The sequence below is a fragment of the Chiloscyllium plagiosum genome, chromosome 4, assembly GCF_004010195.1.
Source record: "Chiloscyllium plagiosum isolate BGI_BamShark_2017 chromosome 4, ASM401019v2, whole genome shotgun sequence".
NCBI classification, from domain to species: domain Eukaryota; kingdom Metazoa; phylum Chordata; class Chondrichthyes; order Orectolobiformes; family Hemiscylliidae; genus Chiloscyllium; species Chiloscyllium plagiosum.
Genome location: NC_057713.1, coordinates 121,562,368 through 121,582,608, shown reverse-complemented (window position 1 = coordinate 121,582,608; position 20,241 = coordinate 121,562,368). Strand labels below are relative to the sequence as shown.

Here is a 20,241-nt window from a genome sequence, read left to right as displayed (position 1 = left end):
AAGCATGCGGGTACAGCAGGTAGTGAAGAAGGCTAATAGCATGCTGGCCTTCATAACAAGAGGAATTGAGTATCGAAGCAAAGAGGTGCTTCTGCAGCTGTACAGGGCCTTGGTGAGACCACACCTGGAGTACTGCGTGCAGTTCTGGTCTCCCAATTTGAGGAAAGACATTCTGGCTATTGAGGGAGTGCAGCGTAGGTTCATGAGGTCAATTCCTGGAATGGCGGGATTACCTTACACTGAAAGACTGAAGCGACTGGGCTTGTATACCCTTGAGTTTAGAAGACTGAGAGGGGATCTGATTGAGACGTATAAGATTATGAAAGGATTGGACACTCTGGCAGCAGGAAACATGATTCCGCTGATGGGTGAGTGCCGAACCAGAGGACACAGCTTAAAAATACGGGGTAGACCATTTAGGACAGAGATGTGGAGAAACTTCTTCACCCAGAGAGTGGTGGCTGTGTGGAATGCTCTGCCCCAGAGGGAATCAAGGGTTATGGAGATAAGGCAGGAACAGGATATTGATTAGGAATGATCAGCCATAATCGTATTGAATGGCGGTGCAGGCTCGAAGGGCTGAATGGCCTACTCCTGCACCTATTGTCTATTGACTTCTAGTATTCTTGAATTGTTTGGCAGTCACCTTTTCTTTCTCTGCCTTCTTGCTCTAATCTTTGGTGTGACCATAGTTCTTTATGTGCTACCCACAAAGCTCCTGACCTTCCATTATGCCACAGTGCCACCAGCTGCCAATCAAGTTCCAAGCTTGTCCTGGAGCTCAAGGTTCGGCAGCTGATGACACATCGTGCACATGTTGTTTTATTCATTGATGGATATCGCTCGCTTGGCCAGCATTTATTGCCCATTCCAGAACGCAGTTAAGAGTCAAGCACATTGCTGTGGGTCTGAAGTCACATGTAGGCTAGAGCAGGTAGGGATGGCAATTTCATTCCAAACAGGACCTTCCTGAACCAGATGGGCTTTCCCAACAATCGACAGTGCACTCATGGCCATCATTAGCCTCTTCATTCCAGATTTTTTTTTTAATTGAATTCAAATTCTGCTTTCAGCCCTGGCAGAATTCATACCTGGGTCCCCAGAACATTACCTGGGTCTCTGGATCTGGTTATCATGGACACCTATTGAATTGTCATAGAACAGAAGAATACATGTGGATACGTAAGGTAGCATCTACAACCTTCCCCCATGTTACATTCCACACAATCGTGCTATCTTGCCATGTCTTTATTTTACGTTACCTTGCTTGGTCTTGACTTGAAGCATCACCGGACTCAAAACGTTAACTCTGCTTTCGCTGCACAGATGCTGCCAGACCTGCTGAGTTTCTCCAACGATTTTAGTTTTTGTTTCAGATCTCTAGCATCTGCAGTTCTTTGTTTTACATTATTGACTTGAGTTTATTTCCCTTTTGCTTGTGTTGTGTAGTGAACTCTTAATAGCTACTCATTTAAAAGTAACGTTTTTTAATTTTCAGCTATTTTCTTGTATTGTAACTCTGATCCATTTTCAGCCTCAGCCAGCTTCCCAAATGCAAGAGAAAACCTCCAGCCTCATCTTCCTTTTTATCTGCTCCTGAGAAGGTATATCTTCCACAGATCTGATTCCCCTCAGCTACAACTGTCTTGTACTTTGTAATAATTTTCAATCGCATAACATTGAATTGCATTTCTCCCAATTGCTTTAACCAGAACCAATCCATTGCTCAACTTCTGTTTCTAGACTTCCAACTTTTGCCATCGCTGACCCAAGGTTTTGCTACTGCGTGTACACTCTACCTTCCTGCCTAACCATAAATGTGATGAAACATAACTGACCTGAAACACAACCTCTATTTCTCTCTCCATAGATGCTGCCTGACCTGCTGTGTGTTGTCCAGCATGTTCTGTTTGTCTGCATTAAAAGTAAAGGCTACTACACTGAGGAAAAACATGATCTAATGTGCTGCTTATTTTAAAAGGATGACTCTCCTACCTGGTACGTGGCACATCGATGTTTGAAGAAACAACTTTTCTTTTCTGATCTGAAACAACAGGACGCATGTGATCCTTCTCATGATCCTGAATCCAGCTGATCTTTTTAGTTTCCAGTATTTTCATAGCTTCAATCTTCCTCACTAGGGGTAGCTGCTGTTCCAACACCTTCTGGTGGTTTTCAGTATGGTTTTGATCTTGCAATGACACAACTGATGATGTATCTCGACCATTGCAATTCAGCTGCAGGAACAATGCACAACATCCAGTTCATTGAACTATTTAAATGCATGTTCATCCACCTATCTCTGAGGATATACCATAAAGGATGCGGCATATAGATTTGGTTTGTTAAGCTCTAACACTATTTTATCTCATCTAATATTGATGAACAATAGCAGTGAATTTTAATTCCAAACTTCTTCCTGGCATTTGATGTGAACATTGGCATACTGAATATATTAATAAAGATAACAAAAGACCCATTTTCCTGCTGCCCACTTGCAATGCATTCTATCACGGATCAAATCTTTTGATATATCTGAAGTAACAGGTGATCACAGTTCTTGAAAATTCAACAATACATAATCCTGACCAGCTGTCCTCAATTGACAATGTTTCTCACAGGCAGAATAGGGAATTCAAAGTGCTCCTTGGAATATTCATTAATTTTAATTAGTAAAATAATAAATGCAAATATCTATTCTTCCCTTTGTTCACCGAAACAGATTAAGGATAGATCAGGAACATTCTCTTGAATATGCTTTCATCTTGAATATGCAGTTGTATAAGACTCTTGCAGTTGTATAAGACTCTGGTGCGGCCGCATCTGGAGTATTGTGTGCAGTTTTGGTCGCCATACTATAGGAAGGATGTGGAGGCACTGGAACGGGTGCAGAGGAGGTTTACCAGGATGTTGCCTGGTATGGTAGGAAGATCGTATGAGGAAAGGCTGAGGCACTTGGGGCTGTTTTCATTGGAGAAAAGAAGGTTTAGGAGTGACTTGATTGAGGTGTACAAGATGATCAGGGGGTTAGATAGGGTTGACCATGAGAACCCTTTTTCACGTATGGAGTCAGCTATTACGAGGGAGCATAGCTTTAAATTAAGGGGGGGATCACACAATGGTTGGAGCACAGGAGGTGGCTACTTAGTCTGACGTGTCTGTGTTGGGGAGCTATTCACCCCCTGCCATGCCCAGCTTTTGCCATGTAGCCTTTCACTTACTGTCCTTTCAGAGACCAATCCCATTTCGTCTTGAATGCTTGAATTGAATGCACTCTGCCCTACTCTGAGGCCACTCATTCCAGCTCCTGACCAATTGCTGCATGAAACCATTTTTGCTCATATCACTCTCATTTCTTCAGCCAATTACTTTCAATCTGTCCTTAACATTTGCATCAATGGGAATGGGATAGATCTTGGAGTTTAAGGATGAAGAACATTGTGCATCTGTAAAGAAGCAGGAGTCGCTATACAACCTAAGTTAGTTGCTTGTTCGTTTGTGTGTGCATATAAACCGTGCAATGAGTCTCATTTCTTTACTCAGCGAGTCGTGAGTTCATGGAATGCCCTGCCAGTAGCAGTGGTGGACTCTCCCTCTTTATGGGCATTTAAACGGGCATTGGATAGGCATATGGAGGATAGTGAGCTAGTGTAGGTTAGGTGGGCTTGGATCGGCGCAACATCGAGGGCCAAAGGGCCTGTACTGCGCTGTATTTTTCTATGTTCTATGTTCTATCTTAAACTTACATAGCATTCATTGACAATGAACTCTGCAGCCAACTCCAATCTTTTGCTGTAAATGTATCCTGCTACAATAGATTTGCATGTGTGCTCTCACCTTCTTTCAATTGCACTTTCAGTGGCAAACCTCTCTGTTGTTAATTAATTTTAAGCAAATTTATTCAAGAGAAGAATCTTACTATGGATTATTGGAAGAAATGTGCGTACATGTCAATCTTTAAAAAAAGGATGGTAAGATGAAATATACAGAAAAACCTCCTCCAACACTATGTGAAGTAAAAGTCAGAAGGGTAGATTTTCAAATCAGTTATGTCAAGTAATCAACGGCAAACAGAAAAACCAGCAAAGAACTGTAACACTAATAATCACTTTACACTATATCCAGTGTTACGATCTGATCTTTCATTAGTCCATGAAGCACCTATCTATTTTCCATCAGATACATATAATTAAATCTGGAACACCATTAAAACAATAACTGTTCCTCCAACCTGCCAGTATGCAGTGCAGATTGAATTGAATCGAATTAAATTGAATTGAATTGAATTTATTGCCACATGTACTGAAGCACAGTGAAAAGCTTTGTCTTGCGAGCAATACAGGCAGATCACATAGCCTTTCCTGACAGCGAGCCTGGTAGATTGATTCTATAGATGAGAGGTTGGCCTTTGTGATTGTCTGGGCCACTCTCTATAACCGTCTCCAATCTTGAATGGTACAGTTACCAAAATCAGGTAGTGATACATCCAGACAGAATGGTCTCGATGGCGCACCTATAAAGGTTGGCAAGAGTATTTGCCGTCATGCCAAATTTTCCCAGCTGCCTGAGGAAGGACAGAAATTGTTGGGCCTTTGTAACCAGTGCGTCCACATGAAGAGACCAAGAAAGCTTGCTGTGGATGACCACTCCCAGGAGCTTGACACTCTCCACTTGTTCCACCTCTGTGCTGTTAATGTGAAGGAGGGGGGGGGGCATGAGTAACATCCAGCCGAAAGTCAATAATGAGTTCCTTGGTTTTGCTGGCGTTGAGAGCTAGGTTGTTCTCAGAGCACCATTTTTCCAGGTCTTCCACCTTCCGTCTGTAGTCGCCATCTGAGATTCGACCGACTATGGTGGTGTCATCAACAAACTTGTAAATAGTATTCATCTGGTATTTGGCAACGCAGTCACGGGTATACAGTGAGTACAGTAGGGGGCTGAGTATGCACCCCTGGGCTCCAGTGTTGAGTGTTAGTGAGGATGAAATATTGTCCCCGATCTTTATGATTGCGGCCTGTGGGTGAGGAAACTGAGGATCCAGTTGCAGAGAGTGGGGTTTAACCATTCGTACTAATAGTTCAGCTAGTGCTGTTTAGAGATGCAGATTTAAAAAACTTTACAAAATGTTGGCATGAACAGTTTCAGCCCACTGATATGCCTTTTCGTTTATCCATTTTTTATGTTTCTGATTAGAACCTTGACAACTTTTTTATTTACTTGTAGGATGTGGGCAACATGAGCTGGCCAGCATTTATTGCCCATCCCTTGTTGCCCTTGAGAAGGTGGTGGTGAGCTGCCTCCTTGAACCCCTACCATCCCGGTGCTGTAAGCGGACCTATAATATGTCAGGTAGGGAATTCCATGATGTTGACCCAACAACAGCGATGGAATGGCGATATCTTTCCAAGTCAGGATGGTGAGCGGCTTGGAGGAAACTTGCATGTAGTGATGTTCCCCTATATCTGCTGCCCGTGTCCTTCTAGTTGGCAATAGTTGTGGGTTTGGAAGATATTGTTCTCATATCCACATTAGTAGCACTGTTGTACTTTTTGGAGGAAGGAAGAAGAGTTGAAGGTTGTCAGATAAGCTGGCTGCAACACAGGATGTCAGTGTGCATCCACAATGCACTCACAGCCAGATCTAAAGAAAGAGATTCATGCAACCTAATTTTCAAAGAATCAAACACTAAGGAAGGTAGCTGTATTGTTAACTAACTTGCAACCAACTTATTCCACAGAAGTGGAGGAAGCCTTCGAGAATGAGTTTCTGCAAATAATGGGAAAGATTTGACAGAGAGTATGGTCAATGCCCAGAGTGTAGCACCATAGACCTAGCAGCAGGGCTGAAAGAATGTACTGTACTCCCTACTCAGGAGGTCAAAGTGTATAAATGTATGCACACGTCGCATTTCAAAACCACACTGCACAATGTACAACAATCCTGTCGCTTACCCAACACTCAGAACTTGTCCCATAGCAGTTTCACACTGTATCTTACAAAGCATGCGAGCCACGTACGCAACTCTACACACTGCAAAACTACAGCAGTTCAGGCAGATCACCCAATCAGACTGAGAACACAATCACTGTCATTTCGCATCTCTCTTGCAGAAATGGTTAGTCCATAACAAGAGAAAGATCATAGGACCAGAAGGGGTGTAATCCACCTGAATCCCCACAGTGCTCCCTCAAATTGTAGATTTAACAGGCAAAACATCACAAAGTTGAGATCATCCAACATGATAGTTGTTGCGAATATCGAGTTCATGATTCACATGTCCTAGAATATCCATTCAGTTTTATGAATCAAACTTTTCACTGTAGATAAATGTGAGGGAATTAGATTGAGAACCAGATAAGCAACTATGGACTTACAGTCAGATCTAAAGAAAGAGATTCATGCAACCTAATTTTTTAGAGAATCAAACACTAAAGGAGGCAGCTGTATTGTTAACTAACTTGCAACCAACACATTCCACAGGAGGTGGGGGAAGCTTTCAGGATGAGTTTCTGCAAATAACGGGAAAGATTTGATGGAGAGTATGGTCAATGCGACTCAAACAAGCTTGGAGTTACGTAAGGCTAAAATCTGCCAACCTCTGTATACCTCAGAAGGTCATGGGTGAGAATTAAACAATAATCTTCTATCAAAGCTTAAAAAATGTTAAGGTTTACACTTATTTCAATAAACTATCTAATGTAAGCAAAACCAGGTTGTAAACAAGTTAGTTCTTCAACAGGGCCTGCAATTCTGGAAGAGGGAATCATAAAACTTTATAAACCACATAAATTATTCATATCTGTCATGAAACCAAAGGGTGACATTAAGATAAAATGATTTGATTTCATTCCCATCTAACAGCATTCATTCCCACAACAGCATTCAAGTGCATTCATAGAGATGTGATGCGGTGTTAAAGGTACATTTGTGTAACATATTTGCCAACAGAAACAGGCAGTCCGGTTTGACGAACAGAAGGATGTAGTTTCAGATTCTCTGTGAGGTAGCCTGTATAGCACTGGATCGAGAGAGTCACAGGAGACAATAGTCCCTTAGACCTGCATTTCAAGCAGAGAAAACACTAACTCCATTGTTCACCACGCGGAAGGTGGATGGGGCTTAAAAATAATGCAATGTGCAAAATTTTTACAAGCCCATTTGGGCAGGCGCAGGGCGGGACTGGCTTTAATGACATGTGTGGCATGAAATGAATGAAAGCAATGAAACTTTTTAACTTAGTTGTCAAATTTAAGTAATCTTCTCAATTCTGACTTTAAAGAGCTAAAAGGGGTTCTCATATTCTGTAAAAGAAGCAATATACTGTGGATGCTCAAAATTTGAAATCAAATCATTCTCCTGAAAAAAAAACACATTCAACTCAACACATTGACTGTCTTTCTCCACAAATGCTATCAGAGTATTTCATCATTTTCGTTTTTATCCAGTGTAGCCTGGCATTAAAAATGCACCAGGTGAAAGTGAGGACTGCAGATGCTGGAGATCAGAATCAAGAGTGTGTTGCTGGAAAAGCACAGCAAGTCAGGCAGCATCCGAGGAACAGGAGAATCGACGTTTCGGGCATAAGCCCTTCATCAAGCATTAAAAATGCACTGTTGAAGTTCTTCTAAAACCCTACGAAATGAGCAGCACATTTATGTTTAACAACTTAATTAAACATTACAAAGTTGGTGAGCAAGTCAACAATACAAGCACTGTAGATAATACAATGTGCTTGCGATTATACAAGTTACAGGATCAATCTTTCAGTCAGAGATTAAACTCAGAATGATTCCAGGCATTTTTTAAATGAATTAATTCTTCTCTCTGCAAAACACCTTGCCCAACTAAGCATACAGCCTGAAGATTTACTGCTGAGTTTGCAGCAGTGTTGTTCTACACTCTACACGCCCTATAAATGTTGTGCCAGAGGAAACTGGGCCAAATCTTCCTTCTCTTTACCCTCCCTTCTCTAGCAGGCCTTTTGAGCTGGAACAACAGTACACCATGTAGAATCATAAGTCCAAATCCTCCAGACTAACAATAAATACCACAAGATATTGAAGCTTTAGGTCTCTGTTATTGCACCATATCAAAGCACAATTATTAATTTTCACAGCAGCTTTTCAGTACAAGTCATGATCATTACGCTGATATTCAAGGGTACATGCCAGTTATAAAGATAACACAAAATGGAAGAAAAGATGAGAACAAAATATACATGGGGATACTAAATTATTTCTTTAAATCAATCAGGAATTGGACATTGCTGCCAGTATTTATTGCTCTTCACTACTGACTTTGAGAAGGTAGTGGTCAGTCACCTTCTTGAAATGCTGCAATCTGTGTGATTTAGTGTCATAGAGTTATACAGCATGGAAACAGACCCTTCAGGCCAACTCGTCAAGACTACAAAATTTCCCAAACTAAACTAGTCCCACTTGCCTGTGTTTGGCACATATCTTTCCTATCCATGTACCTATCCAAATGCTGTTTAAACTTTGTAACTGTAACTGTACCTGCATCTATCACTACCTCTGGCAGTTCATTCCACAAACGACTCATCATCTGAGTGAAAATGTAGCCCCTCAGGACCCTTTTAAATCTTTCTATTCTCACTGTAAACATATGCCTTTGTAGATGATAGACAGGACTCAGGGAGTCAGAAGACAAGTTACTTGCTGCAAAATATTCAGCCTCTGACCTGCTTCTGTAATCTACATGTATGTTTATGGGTGACCAAGTTAAGTTTCTGGTCAATGATGACTCCCCCAGGATGTTGATGGCCAGAGACTTGACAAAGGTTAATGTAATGAATATGAATGGAAGATTCTGTCCTTCAGTAAATGGTCATGGCCAGGCGAAAGGGCAGCACGGTGGCTCAGTGGTTAGCACTGCTGCCTCACAGCACCAGGGTCCCAGGTTCGATTCCAGCCTCGGGCGTCATGTGGAGTTTGCACATTCTCCCTATGTCTGCATGGGTTTCCTCCGGGTGCTCCGGTTTCCTCCCACAGTCCAAAGATGTGCAGGTCAGGTGAATTGGCCATGGCAAATTGCCCATAGTGTTAGCTGCATTAGTCAGAGAGAAATGGGTCTGGCTGGGTTACTCTTTGGAGGGTCGGTGTGGACTGGTTGGGCTGAAGGGCCTGTTTCCACACTGTTGGGAATCTAATTTAAGTAGTGTGGTACACATGTCACTTGACACCATCAACCCTAGCCTGGATGTTGTCCAGGTCTTGTTAAATGCCAGAAGGCTGCTTCAGTATTTGAGTTTCTGCAAATAACAAGAAAATAGTACAAACATCACCTCTTCAGGCATTGTTGAAACAGTTGAGGTTAGTTAGGCCGAGGATTGTGATGACTGACTTCCAACTCACACAAACATCTTCCCTTCTGTCAGGTACGACTCCAACCAGAGAAGAGGTTTCTCCTGGATTCTTATGGACTTCAATTTTGTGAAAGCTTCTTGATGCCATACTTGGCCAAATGCTGCTATAATGTCAAATGCAGTCATACACAATTCACCGGCACAGTCAAACTCTTTTGTTCAGACTTGCACCAAGGTTGTAATGAGGTCAGCAGCCAAGTGGTCCTCATGGAACTCAAACTGAACACCAGTGAGCAGGTCATTACTGCATGACACTTGATAGCACTGTCAATTACATCATCCATTAATCTGCTGATCATTGAGAATAAAACCATTTAAATTAGGCTGAACTGGATCTGCCCTGTTCTTTTGAATAGAGAACATTTCCAAGTTGTCAGGAATAAACCATTGGCTGTGCTGGAGCTGCTTTGCAAAAGGCTCAGCTAGTGCTTGAACAGAAACATTCTGAAATACTGTCTGGACATTGGGGTTCTGAATTCAGGGAGCTCAGCCATTTTCTGACATATGCAGAATGAATTGAATTGAATTGAAATCTAGCTTTTGTGATGATGGGACCTCATCACATTTCTACACTCAACATTTCTAGCTAAAGATAATTCCAAACTTATATTTTTACACTGATCTGCTGAGTTTCTCATCAGTGAGAATATGATTGTTTATGGTTCATCCTCTTCATTTAATTGTTTAATTCCCCACTACCATCAATGACTGACGTAGCAGAGTTGTAGAACTTACATCTGATTTCTTTGTTGCAGGGTAGCTTGGCTGTGCCTACAGTATGCAAATTCCATGTTGAGCATGCTTATAAACCAGTATATTAGATTCATCAGGTTGACACCTCATTTTCTCTTCCATGCTGCTCCTCACTGAACAGAGGTTGATCCATTGTTTGATAGGAATGATAAGATTGAATGGCCTGTCAAGGCATGAGATTATAAATAAAATGAATTATAATTTTGCCAGTCCTTATTGCATATGAATGCCCTGTAAAGCTATTCATTTGTTATGAATCCATCACATTTAGTACAATGGTAATGCCAGAGAACATGTCTGCAGTGAGAAGACAGGATTTCAACGCCACAAGGTATGTTGATCACTCCTATCAATATTGTTATTGGCAGATATACTTGCAACAGGTACACTGGTGAGGATCAGCTCAAGCAGATTTTCCCTTATGTTGGTTCACTTGCTACCTGCAGTAGACCCAGCCTGATAATAATCCAATAGCATGCTACCTTTATGCTGAAGGACTCAGTCAGCATTGGTGCTACAAAGCAGTCATGGTGTTGGTCATTGACATCTCCCACTCTGCTACTTTGCCGCTATTTAAAAGTTGTAATTCAGTGCTATTTAAAAGTTGTAATCAAAATAGAGGAGAATCAACAGTTCATCAGATGGAGGATGTAAGTGGTCATCAGCAGGAGGTTTCCATGTTTTGTTAGACCTGGGCCTTCATGAAATCTGGAGTCACTCCCCTCTCTTGACCTACTGCCTCCAGTGGGTATAATTTGCTGTATATACCCAGGAATAATAATGAAGACAGCTAGGACAGTGGTTAAGAGCTGTGATTTCAAGTATGTTAAGCTGATAGTACAACTTTCCTAATTTTGGCACATGTTCCCAAATACACTTTAGTGCTGCAGGGGGAGTTCATAATTGGAGGATTTAGTTTTGATACCTTTGGTTAGTCCTTCACCTTCATGTTAACATAATTTATAACCAGAAATGTTAAGATTCTAGTTCTAGAATACTAAATCCAAACTGCATGCAATATTCTTAAATATTATAAATTAATAAGGAATAAACTATTAAAATGTTGGCGTCAAACATTATTAAAAAGGAAACAGGAAAGCAATGGATCTCAAAGGTCTTCAATGTTTACAGTGAGGCCAACAGTAACTTTAATAAGACATCTAACTTTGTCCCAAATGCAGACTTCTATGCCAATGCATCTGGAAACACTATCAACCCCGGCATTAACATTGATCGAAACTGGCAGCCTTTACAATTGCTCAATTCCGTAGGTGCTATTTTTATTATATTTTCCTGTGGAAATATTTCTCTTTTGTGATTAAGCAAACATATTCTTTGATTGTTACAGTGTGCATTTTAACCACAGAGCTCCACGGAGTATAAACGAACAACAGAGGAGGGAGGTGGAGTCCCAAGGGCAATATCCCTTGTGGTGCGTCCGGACCAAATGCTGGGTATTACATATTCAATTATTTACAATTGCCAAGCCCTGCCCCCCTCATTCTTCAAGGTTGGGGGCACGCTTGTAGAAGGTACAACGCAGCCCCACCTGACGATGCTTGTGTTTCATTCAACCCCCACCCCCCCACCCCAGGATTGATTGATGTCAGCATTTAATTACAGCACAGTAAACAAGCACTCCACACACTGCAGCTGCCCTACAAAAAACCCAGGTTGCTAAGAGCGAGAGATCTCCGATCACAGCATTTTGGCGCGAATTTTTCTGGGATTTCCGATGGGTATTTATTTATCTTCCTGTTTTTTTTTCTCTGATGTGTGCGTGGAGCTGAGCGACTGCGCTCAGTCTGAAGACTTCAGTGTACATCAGAAAGAGATTTCTGCACTTTCACATCTACGTCCTGACTCGGACAAAATGACCATCCCTGCATGAAATTCCAAGTCTTCACGTTTCACCAAAGGGGTCACTCTGACTCGGTATCCCTTGTCGAGGACAAAAAGTACAGGAAAACCTACAGCGGCCAGGTTAGGATTCGAGTCCAGCTATCACTAATTCACACAGACCTGTGCTGGCTCAGCGATTTAATCTGTCCACACAGGGTCAGAATGAATGATCCGCCCTCCTGAATTTGAATGATTTATTGTCATTTATCTCTCGTGTCAAGGGGGGAAGCCTGGAGCCTCTCAGATGCCCAGGGAGCAGTGAACGGATTGACTCAATCGGGTTGGACTGCATCTTAATAGAAGTGGAGGGGGGGGTTGTAAAGTGTTGCTGCTCCCGTGAGTGATGTGGCAGCGTTAGCATGCAGAGGCGGGCGAGCGCACACACACACACACACAGTTCACGTCAAGTGACATACACACCTTTTCCCTGCATTTCAGCTGCACTTTGCTGCCGTGGTTATGGAAGCCGGGTCCCACCACCACAATCTCCTCCTCCGGGTATTCCCTCAGGCTGCCATCCTCCAGCATCACCGTGTAGAAGTTGCACCGCCCCCCGGACTCGCTGCTTTGGCATTTCAGCGCCTGGATCACACCGGGAACGAGTTGCCCATCCCCGGCCGGACTCGGAGCACAGACCCGGCTGCCCAAAATCGACCTCTTTGCAGAACGGCGGGCTTGCATCGCGAGTTTTTTCGCCCCCCTTTATATAATATATATATATTATATATTTGGCTTGTTTCTATTTTAAGTAATCCGATGCAATTGTAAAATAACGAATGAAATTGTTACATATATCTTAAAAAAAACAATCAAGCCTCACACCGCCCGGCGTTCAGAGCAGTTGTTTGTTTTCATAGCCTTCGCAAAGCTGACATTGCAACTTGTAAGATTAGGAGTGGATTTCTGCAAAGACACTGGAATGACTGCCCTGTTCATTACTTTCAAAGACGCATATGAGATAAATGAACATTCATGAATGACAGTCATCCCGAATAAATATCAAGATCTCAAAATAATAATTTGAGTAAACAATTGAAAAGTTAGGAAATCGTTTGGTTTCTTGAATTCAAACACTTTCTTTCTCACAAATGAGCTGACGTTTTGTTTAATGATGTGGAGATGGACTGGGTGTTGGACTGGGGTTTACAAAGTTAAAAATCACACAACACCAGCTTATAGTCCAACAATTAGTGCTTCCAGTTAAACCTGTTGGACTATAACCTGGTGTTGTGTGATTTTTGACTTTTTTTATCCCGTTCTCATATAATTTAGTGGCCGCTTGAACATTCAACAGGTTAAAATAAATACTCACTACCATACACTAAAATGTGGCTCATCTGGACATCATTGAACATGATGCATCCACTTTTGGATTAGAGTTTTTTTTTCCCGTTGTACAGTCCTCTCAGCAACGCCTTGCCTCTTTCTGAGACTGGGCGCCCGATCCGTACTCTGTTGTCAGTGTTTCCATGCTTTCGCTGAGATTTCCTCTGTGTACCGGCGGAATGAACGCTCTCCGCCCCCTCTGTGTAAACATGTGCAGCTCCAGGTGGTGCCCCAACCCATTGGCTGCAGCAGGGCACTCCTCCAGCACTAACTCAATGCACGGAGCTGTCAAAGCCACACATAGACCTCCTCCACCACGCTATGTAGAGGATACAGTAGGGCATATGCACCGCCCGGATATCAGACTGGTGCTAGGGGCTGGTGTATTCGGTCTCGACACCCGTGGGTGGGGGTGCTCAAAGAACAAACGAGTCCCTGAACTTGACCATTAGACAATGACCACTTGTAATAAACACGTTTGTGTGTCTGCTGAAAATTGATTGGGCCTTGATACTCCCATGTTTGGCATATGCTGCCAAAATTCATTGTTCTCCCTCAAAGAAGACAAATGCTCTTTTAGCGAGTTGCCAGCTAGTTCTTGTTACATATATGACCATATTCCAGCAAAAAAAATGAGGGAATAAAATACTTTTTGGGATATTGTCCAAGAAGTTGTTGAATTTAGGATCTAACTCAGCGCAGAAGGTCAGCCTACTGCTGGCTGTTGTTGCTGGCGAATACTTTCACTTTACAATGTTTTTAACACATGCGGATTCCATTTAGCTCCTGTACCTTCCAAAATTTTGAGTTATTATATTAAATATATATTCTTAAAATTTAACTGAGGACTTTTTTTTAAAAAGAACAATCACAAAACACCGGGTTATAGTCCAACAGGTTTATTTGGAAGTACTAGCTTTCGGAGCGCTGCTCCTTCAGATAACTAATGGGGCTGGATCATAAGATACAGAAGTTAAAGCAAAAGATCAGTGTCATGTAATTAAAAAGATATATTGCACAGCGATCTAGGTTTGTTAAATTCTGCCTGTGTCCCAATGTTAGGTCAGACTGATTCTATTTATAAAGTGGGATTTACAGAATTTTACATGGATTTATACAATTTTTGAGCAAAATAAAATGTAATTCTGCAGGTACAAATTCACCCCACAAACTTGTGTGTGTGTGTGTGCAGGAGAGACTGAGTGAATGTGTACATGTGTGTGGGGGAGGGTGAATGTCTTTGAATGAGTGTGTGTATGTGTGAGTGTATTGGGGTATAAATCTAAGAGGGTGCGTGTGTGAGTGCGAGTGTAGGGTGTGTGTGTATGTGTGAGCATATGAGAGAGAGCTTGTGTATGACAGAGGGTCTGCAAGGGTGTGTGGGTCTGTAGGATTGTGCGTATGTGTGTGTGTGTGAGTTTATATTGCAGTGGGGCTACCTATAGTGTGACATGAACCCAAGATCCCACTTGAGCCCATCCCCATGGGTTCCGAACTTGGCTATCAGCCTCTGCTCGGCCACTTTGCATTGTTGCCTGTCCCGAAGTCCGTCTTGGAGGATAGTCACCCAAAGGTCCAAGGTTGAATGTCCCGGACCGCTATAGTGTTCCCCCAACTGGTGGAACTGCACTATATACTCTCACACACACGCACACAAGTGCATGCACACCTGTATACACACACACACAAACAGACACATACACACTCAGACAGACCCACACACCAATGCAGACTCTTCCTCATACGCTCACACACACCCCGACACTTGCAACCGCACATGCACCCTCTCACACATACACACATTCTCACACAGACACTCACATCCCCATAGACACACACACCCACATGCACACATTCACCTGGTCTCTCCAACACACACATAAGTTTGTGGGGTGAATTTGTACCTGCAGAATTACATTTTATTTTGCTCAAAAACTGCATAAGTCCGTGTAAAATTTTGTAAATCCCACTTTACAAATAGTATCAGTCTGACTTAACATTGGGACACAGGCAGATTTTAACTTCATTATCTGAGCCGAGATGGCACCTTTTGTTAAAGCTATCTTGAGAATGTAACTTTAAAAATATTCTGGGATTTATAAATGAAGGAACCGAAACTAAAGAGATCATTCTAAAAGATGAAAGACTCAAGCTAATTTTTTTTAATATTACATTCCATGACACTGTAATCCTGTTGCTATAAATTTTGTGTTATATGATTCTGCTCCACAATCACCTGATGAAGGAGCAGCACTTTGAAAACTAGTGCCTTCAAATAAACCTTTTGGACTATAACCTGGTGCTGTGTGATTTTTAAATTTGTCCTCCCCCGTCCCAACACTGGCAATTCCAAATCATGACTATCATATTTTATGGTAGCTCTGTAGAAACCTCTCTGGTGGCTTTGTATAAAAAGGCAAGACTGCAATATGTTGCTGAGCTGATATTTATCGCTTTCACCATTAAAGTGACAAGAAGGACCTTTAGGTGAGGAATGGTGATTTAAGCAATAAACCAGGCACCTACCTGGACTTGTCCCTCATGAAGTAGCACTATCAAGAGGTGAAAAACAAGAGGTATTTTTAAATCCAGAAAAGCTTAACGTAGGATTGCATAATGTTGAATAACTGTGTACACGAGGCATAATTTGGTGTTGGTAATTGAAGTGAATGCAGCACAAGTGTTGTGTATCCCTGCTGGTTATTAGTAAATGCTACAAATGTTTGCTTTACTCAGTTCATTTATTTGTTTTATAATCACTGTTAATGGATAATTAAAAATGTAGTGTAATTGTTTATGTAGCTTTATAATTCATTATAATTAAAGGAGATGTTATGGAGGAGACAGGGAGTAAGAATCAAAATAATTGAATATTTAGTATCTCAGCTATAATTTATTTGTGGTACTGGTACCACAGAAAACTAGTAGTTACTGTGGCTAAGCCTGATACTGAGTAGCAACTATTTTTTCTGAATGCTGGAAAGCTGTTTCATTTGTGTTTTTATTGTTAAGTAATTTTAATAAATTCTGTATTTTATGCGTTGAGGCATTTATTTCTATAAAATGCATTTGGTAAGGTGATATCTTTATCATCAGGTGAATTTGCTGCAAATGATCCCTGTTCATTTTGAAGTTGGGTTTGATTCTAAGGACAGGGTCAATAAGTTCTAGGAGAAGGTGAACACAATTAATCAGTGCCTGGTGGTGACACAGAAGTAAATAACTGAGAGAGATTGGACCTGAGAATCCTGAGCTTCAAGTTCCTAGGAGTAAATATCACCAACAACCTGTCTTGGTCCACCAATGTTGATGCTACAGTCAAGAAAGCACACTAACGTCTCTATTTTGTTATGGACTAGGCCAGACCACTCAAAACATTCTTGAGCAGGCAGCCCAGACAATAACTTTGCAATTTGTTTCAGTAAGTGTACAGCAAAAATTACCCAGAGTAAGCTAGCTAGGTTGATTACTAAGTTTTAAGACAGACAGAAATTTATTCACAAAATTACACAATGAAACACAAAGAACTGAATAAAGAGCCCCTACAGAACTCAATCTATCTAAACTAGACCTAATTTTGCTGTTCCAAATATACACTACAGTCCCAATAAGCAAGACCTCTTGAAAAACAGTATTTTAAAAAATGGAACAGGTTGAAGTTAGAAGGGCAGAAAGAGAGTTTGTTTCCATACAGTTTACTGTTGAACTCCCAACCAGTTCTAGATCGAACTGAACAGTTCAGCTAGAGAGCTGACCACTCCCCTTTCATTATACAGGTCACTTCTAAAACTTGACCACTTTGGCCTGAATTCTCATCTGTTTACATAAAATCAAAAAGACCTCTCAATACCCTTTAGTCTGGTCCAAACCAGACTAATCAGCACTGAGAATGGTTTGTTAGCCCTCTGACAAAACGAAGAGCATAGTATCCTTGAAAAAAAAACAGCTTTTAGAAAAAAGAAACCAGCATTGTAATAACCTACTCAGAAAGTTAAGGAAATTCAGCACATCCATAGTGAATCTTATCAATTTTTATGGATGCACCATAAAAAAGCATCCAATCCAATGCATCACAATTGGTATGGCAATTGCTCTGCCCAAGACCACAAGAAATTACAGAGAGTTATGAATGCAGCCAGTCCATTACGCAAACGAGTCTTCCTTCCATTGACTCTGTCTACATTTCCCACTATCTCAGGAAAGCAGCCAAAATAATCAAAGACGCTTCCCACCTCTTCCAACCTTTGTCATCATGCAGAAGATCCAAAAGTTTGAAACACATACTATCAGATTCAAGAGCAGCTTCTTCCCCACTAATTATCAGACTTATGAAGAGACCTTTCATATATTATAGTTGATCTCTCCCTATACTTTCTTTGTAGCTGTAACACCACATTCTGCATTCTGTTCTATTACCCTGATGTACATATATATGATCTGATTTATATGGATAGATCGCAAACAATGCTTCTCATTGTATTTTGGTACGTGACAATAATAAATCAAATCAAAGATGAAACAAGTTTAAAGAAAACACAGGAGCAGAGCGTGAAAGATGGGGAAGAAAACAATACAAGGCAATGTTCCAATGGGATGAAAGGTCAAAGAGATTAAACAACAGCAGAGGTAATAGTGCAAGGCAGAAAAGGATTTGGGACAAACAAAAAACAGAAATAACTGCAGAAACTCGGCAGGTCTGTGAAAAACAAACAGAGTTAGTATTAACTCTATCTGCATTCCACAGATGCTGTGAAACCTGCTGAGTTTCTCCAGAAATTTCTGTTTTTGTTTGTTTCAGATCTCCAGCATCTGCAGTTCTTTGCTGGATTAAACAAAATTGAGAATGGGACAAGTAAGGAAATAAAAGATGTTTCTGTTTGAGAATCCCTCCAGTATGCAAACAGGCCCTTTGGCCCAACAAGTCTACACTGACCCTCCGAAGAGCAACCCACTCTGACCCATTGTCCTATCACATTATCCTATATTTACCCCAACTAATGCGCCTAGCCTACACGTCCTACACACTACGGGCAATTTTGCATGGCCAATTCACCTAAACTGCATATCCTTGGATTGTGGGAGGAAACCAGAGCACTCAGAGGAAACCCGAAACACAGACAGTCACCCGAGGCTGGAATCAAACCTGGGTCTCTGGCACAGTGAGGCAGCAGTGCTAGTCACTGAACCACCATGCCTCCCCACACCTGGTGGGATTGCTAATGTGCAAATGTAGTGTCATTACCAAAAGCTACCATCCAGAAATAGCAACTGGCCTCAAGAAAGAAATGGGAACAGAAGGTATGATTTGAACTGGTTGAACTCAATGTTGTTGCCTAATCAAATAAGGTCAGAATTAGAGTCAAGCAGAGAATTAAAATCACAAGCGACAGGAAACTTGGGGTCATGCCTAAAAACTAAACAGAGGTGTTCTGCTAAGTGATTACCCAATCTGCATTTAATAAAGGAAACCACAAAATGAGCAGCAAGCACAGTTTGCTAAACTGAAAGAAATGCATGTATGCACATGCTTCACCTGGAAGGAGTGGGCCTTGCACAATGAGAAAGAATGAGATAACAGGGCAGGTATAGTATTGCCTGTGCTTGCATGGGAAGGTACCATGGGAAAGGGAAATAATGTCACAGGGACAGACAAGTGGACATTGTATTGTTTTAGGATAGTTCTGTGTGTTAATGTTACTACCATATATAAGTGTAAATGGTATGTTTTATATAATGAGACTAAGTCAGTGATGCTCAGAACTGTTGTTCTGAGATAAGTTAACTGAAAATAAAGGGCAATTTTTTTTTTAACCCAGGGAAAAGAGCTCACCACCAGCTTGGGCCAAAGAGAAATCTGTGTGTCTCATATTGGACATGGCTGTACTAGTGATGATTGAGACTTGCTCGCCCCTTGTAACACTTCGACACAACCTTCTCAAGACCAATACAGGGATGGGAAGTACAGCAAGACTCACATCCCATGAACAAAACAAAACTTGCTTTGGCTTAGTCGTTAGTTAATGTTCTGCAACAGCAGTAGAAAGATTTCAGAAGAGATTTCTTGGACAACTAATCTGATATTGCACCACTTCTGCTTATACCCAATGTCAAAATATGGGTGGCAGGTTGGCACAGTGGTTAGCACTGCTGCCTCACAGCGCCAGAGACCCGGGTTCAATTCCCGCCTCAGGCAACTGTCTGTGCGGAGTTTGCACATTCTCCCCATGTCTGCGTGGGTTTCCTCCGGGTGCTCCGGTTTCCTTTCACAGTCTAAAGATGTTCTGGTTAGGTGAATTGGCCATGCTAAATTGCCCGTAGTGTTAGGTGTAGGGGAATGAGTTTGGGTGGGTTGCTCTTCGGAGGGTCGGTGTGGACTTGTTGGGCGGTAGGGCTGTTTCCACTCTGTAAGTAATCTAATCAAAATGACACTTATTATTTTCTAGGATTCATGACATTAAAACAGTTTTGACTTATAAATCTAACGGAGATTTCAACATATTTAGTGAGAAATCTGTGGTCAGCAAAATGGACTCTTTTTGGTTACTAGAATCATAGAGTCATAGAGACATACAGCATGGAAACAGACCCTTCAGTCCAACCCATCCATGCCGACAAGATATTCCAACCCTATCTAGTCCCACCTGCCAGCACCCAGCCCATACCCCTCCAAACCCTTCCTATTCATATACCCATCCAAATGCCTCTTAAATGTTGTAATTGTACCAGCCTCCACCACTTCCTCTGGCAGCTCATTCCATACACGTATCACCCTCTGTGTGAAAAAGTTGCCCTGTAGGTCTCTTTTATATTTTTCCACTCTCACTCTAAACCTACACCCTCTAGTTCTGGACTCCCCGACCCCAGGGAAAAGACTT

The 20,241-nt window shown here is 41.6% G+C and overlaps 1 protein-coding gene across 2 annotated transcripts in view; it reads right to left on the bottom strand.

Annotated features, from left to right (window-relative positions):
• znf704 (zinc finger protein 704) overlaps nucleotides 1-13,385 on the bottom strand; it is a 182,233-nt gene extending 168,848 nt beyond the window's left edge. Inside the window, exons 1-2 of one of the 2 annotated variants that reach the window (XM_043689093.1) lie at nucleotides 13,353-13,385; nucleotides 1,996-2,237 (exon numbers count right to left, since the gene is read on the bottom strand). In XM_043689093.1, coding sequence (XP_043545028.1) covers nucleotides 1,996-2,237; nucleotides 13,353-13,358 — 248 coding nt within the window. In that variant the 5' untranslated portion in view covers nucleotides 13,359-13,385. Of the gene's footprint in view, nucleotides 1-1,995; nucleotides 2,238-12,460; nucleotides 13,176-13,352 lie in introns of those variants that run through there. The other variant, XM_043689092.1, reaches the window with a different exon arrangement.
• Between the last annotated feature and the right edge of the window lie 6,856 nt (nucleotides 13,386-20,241).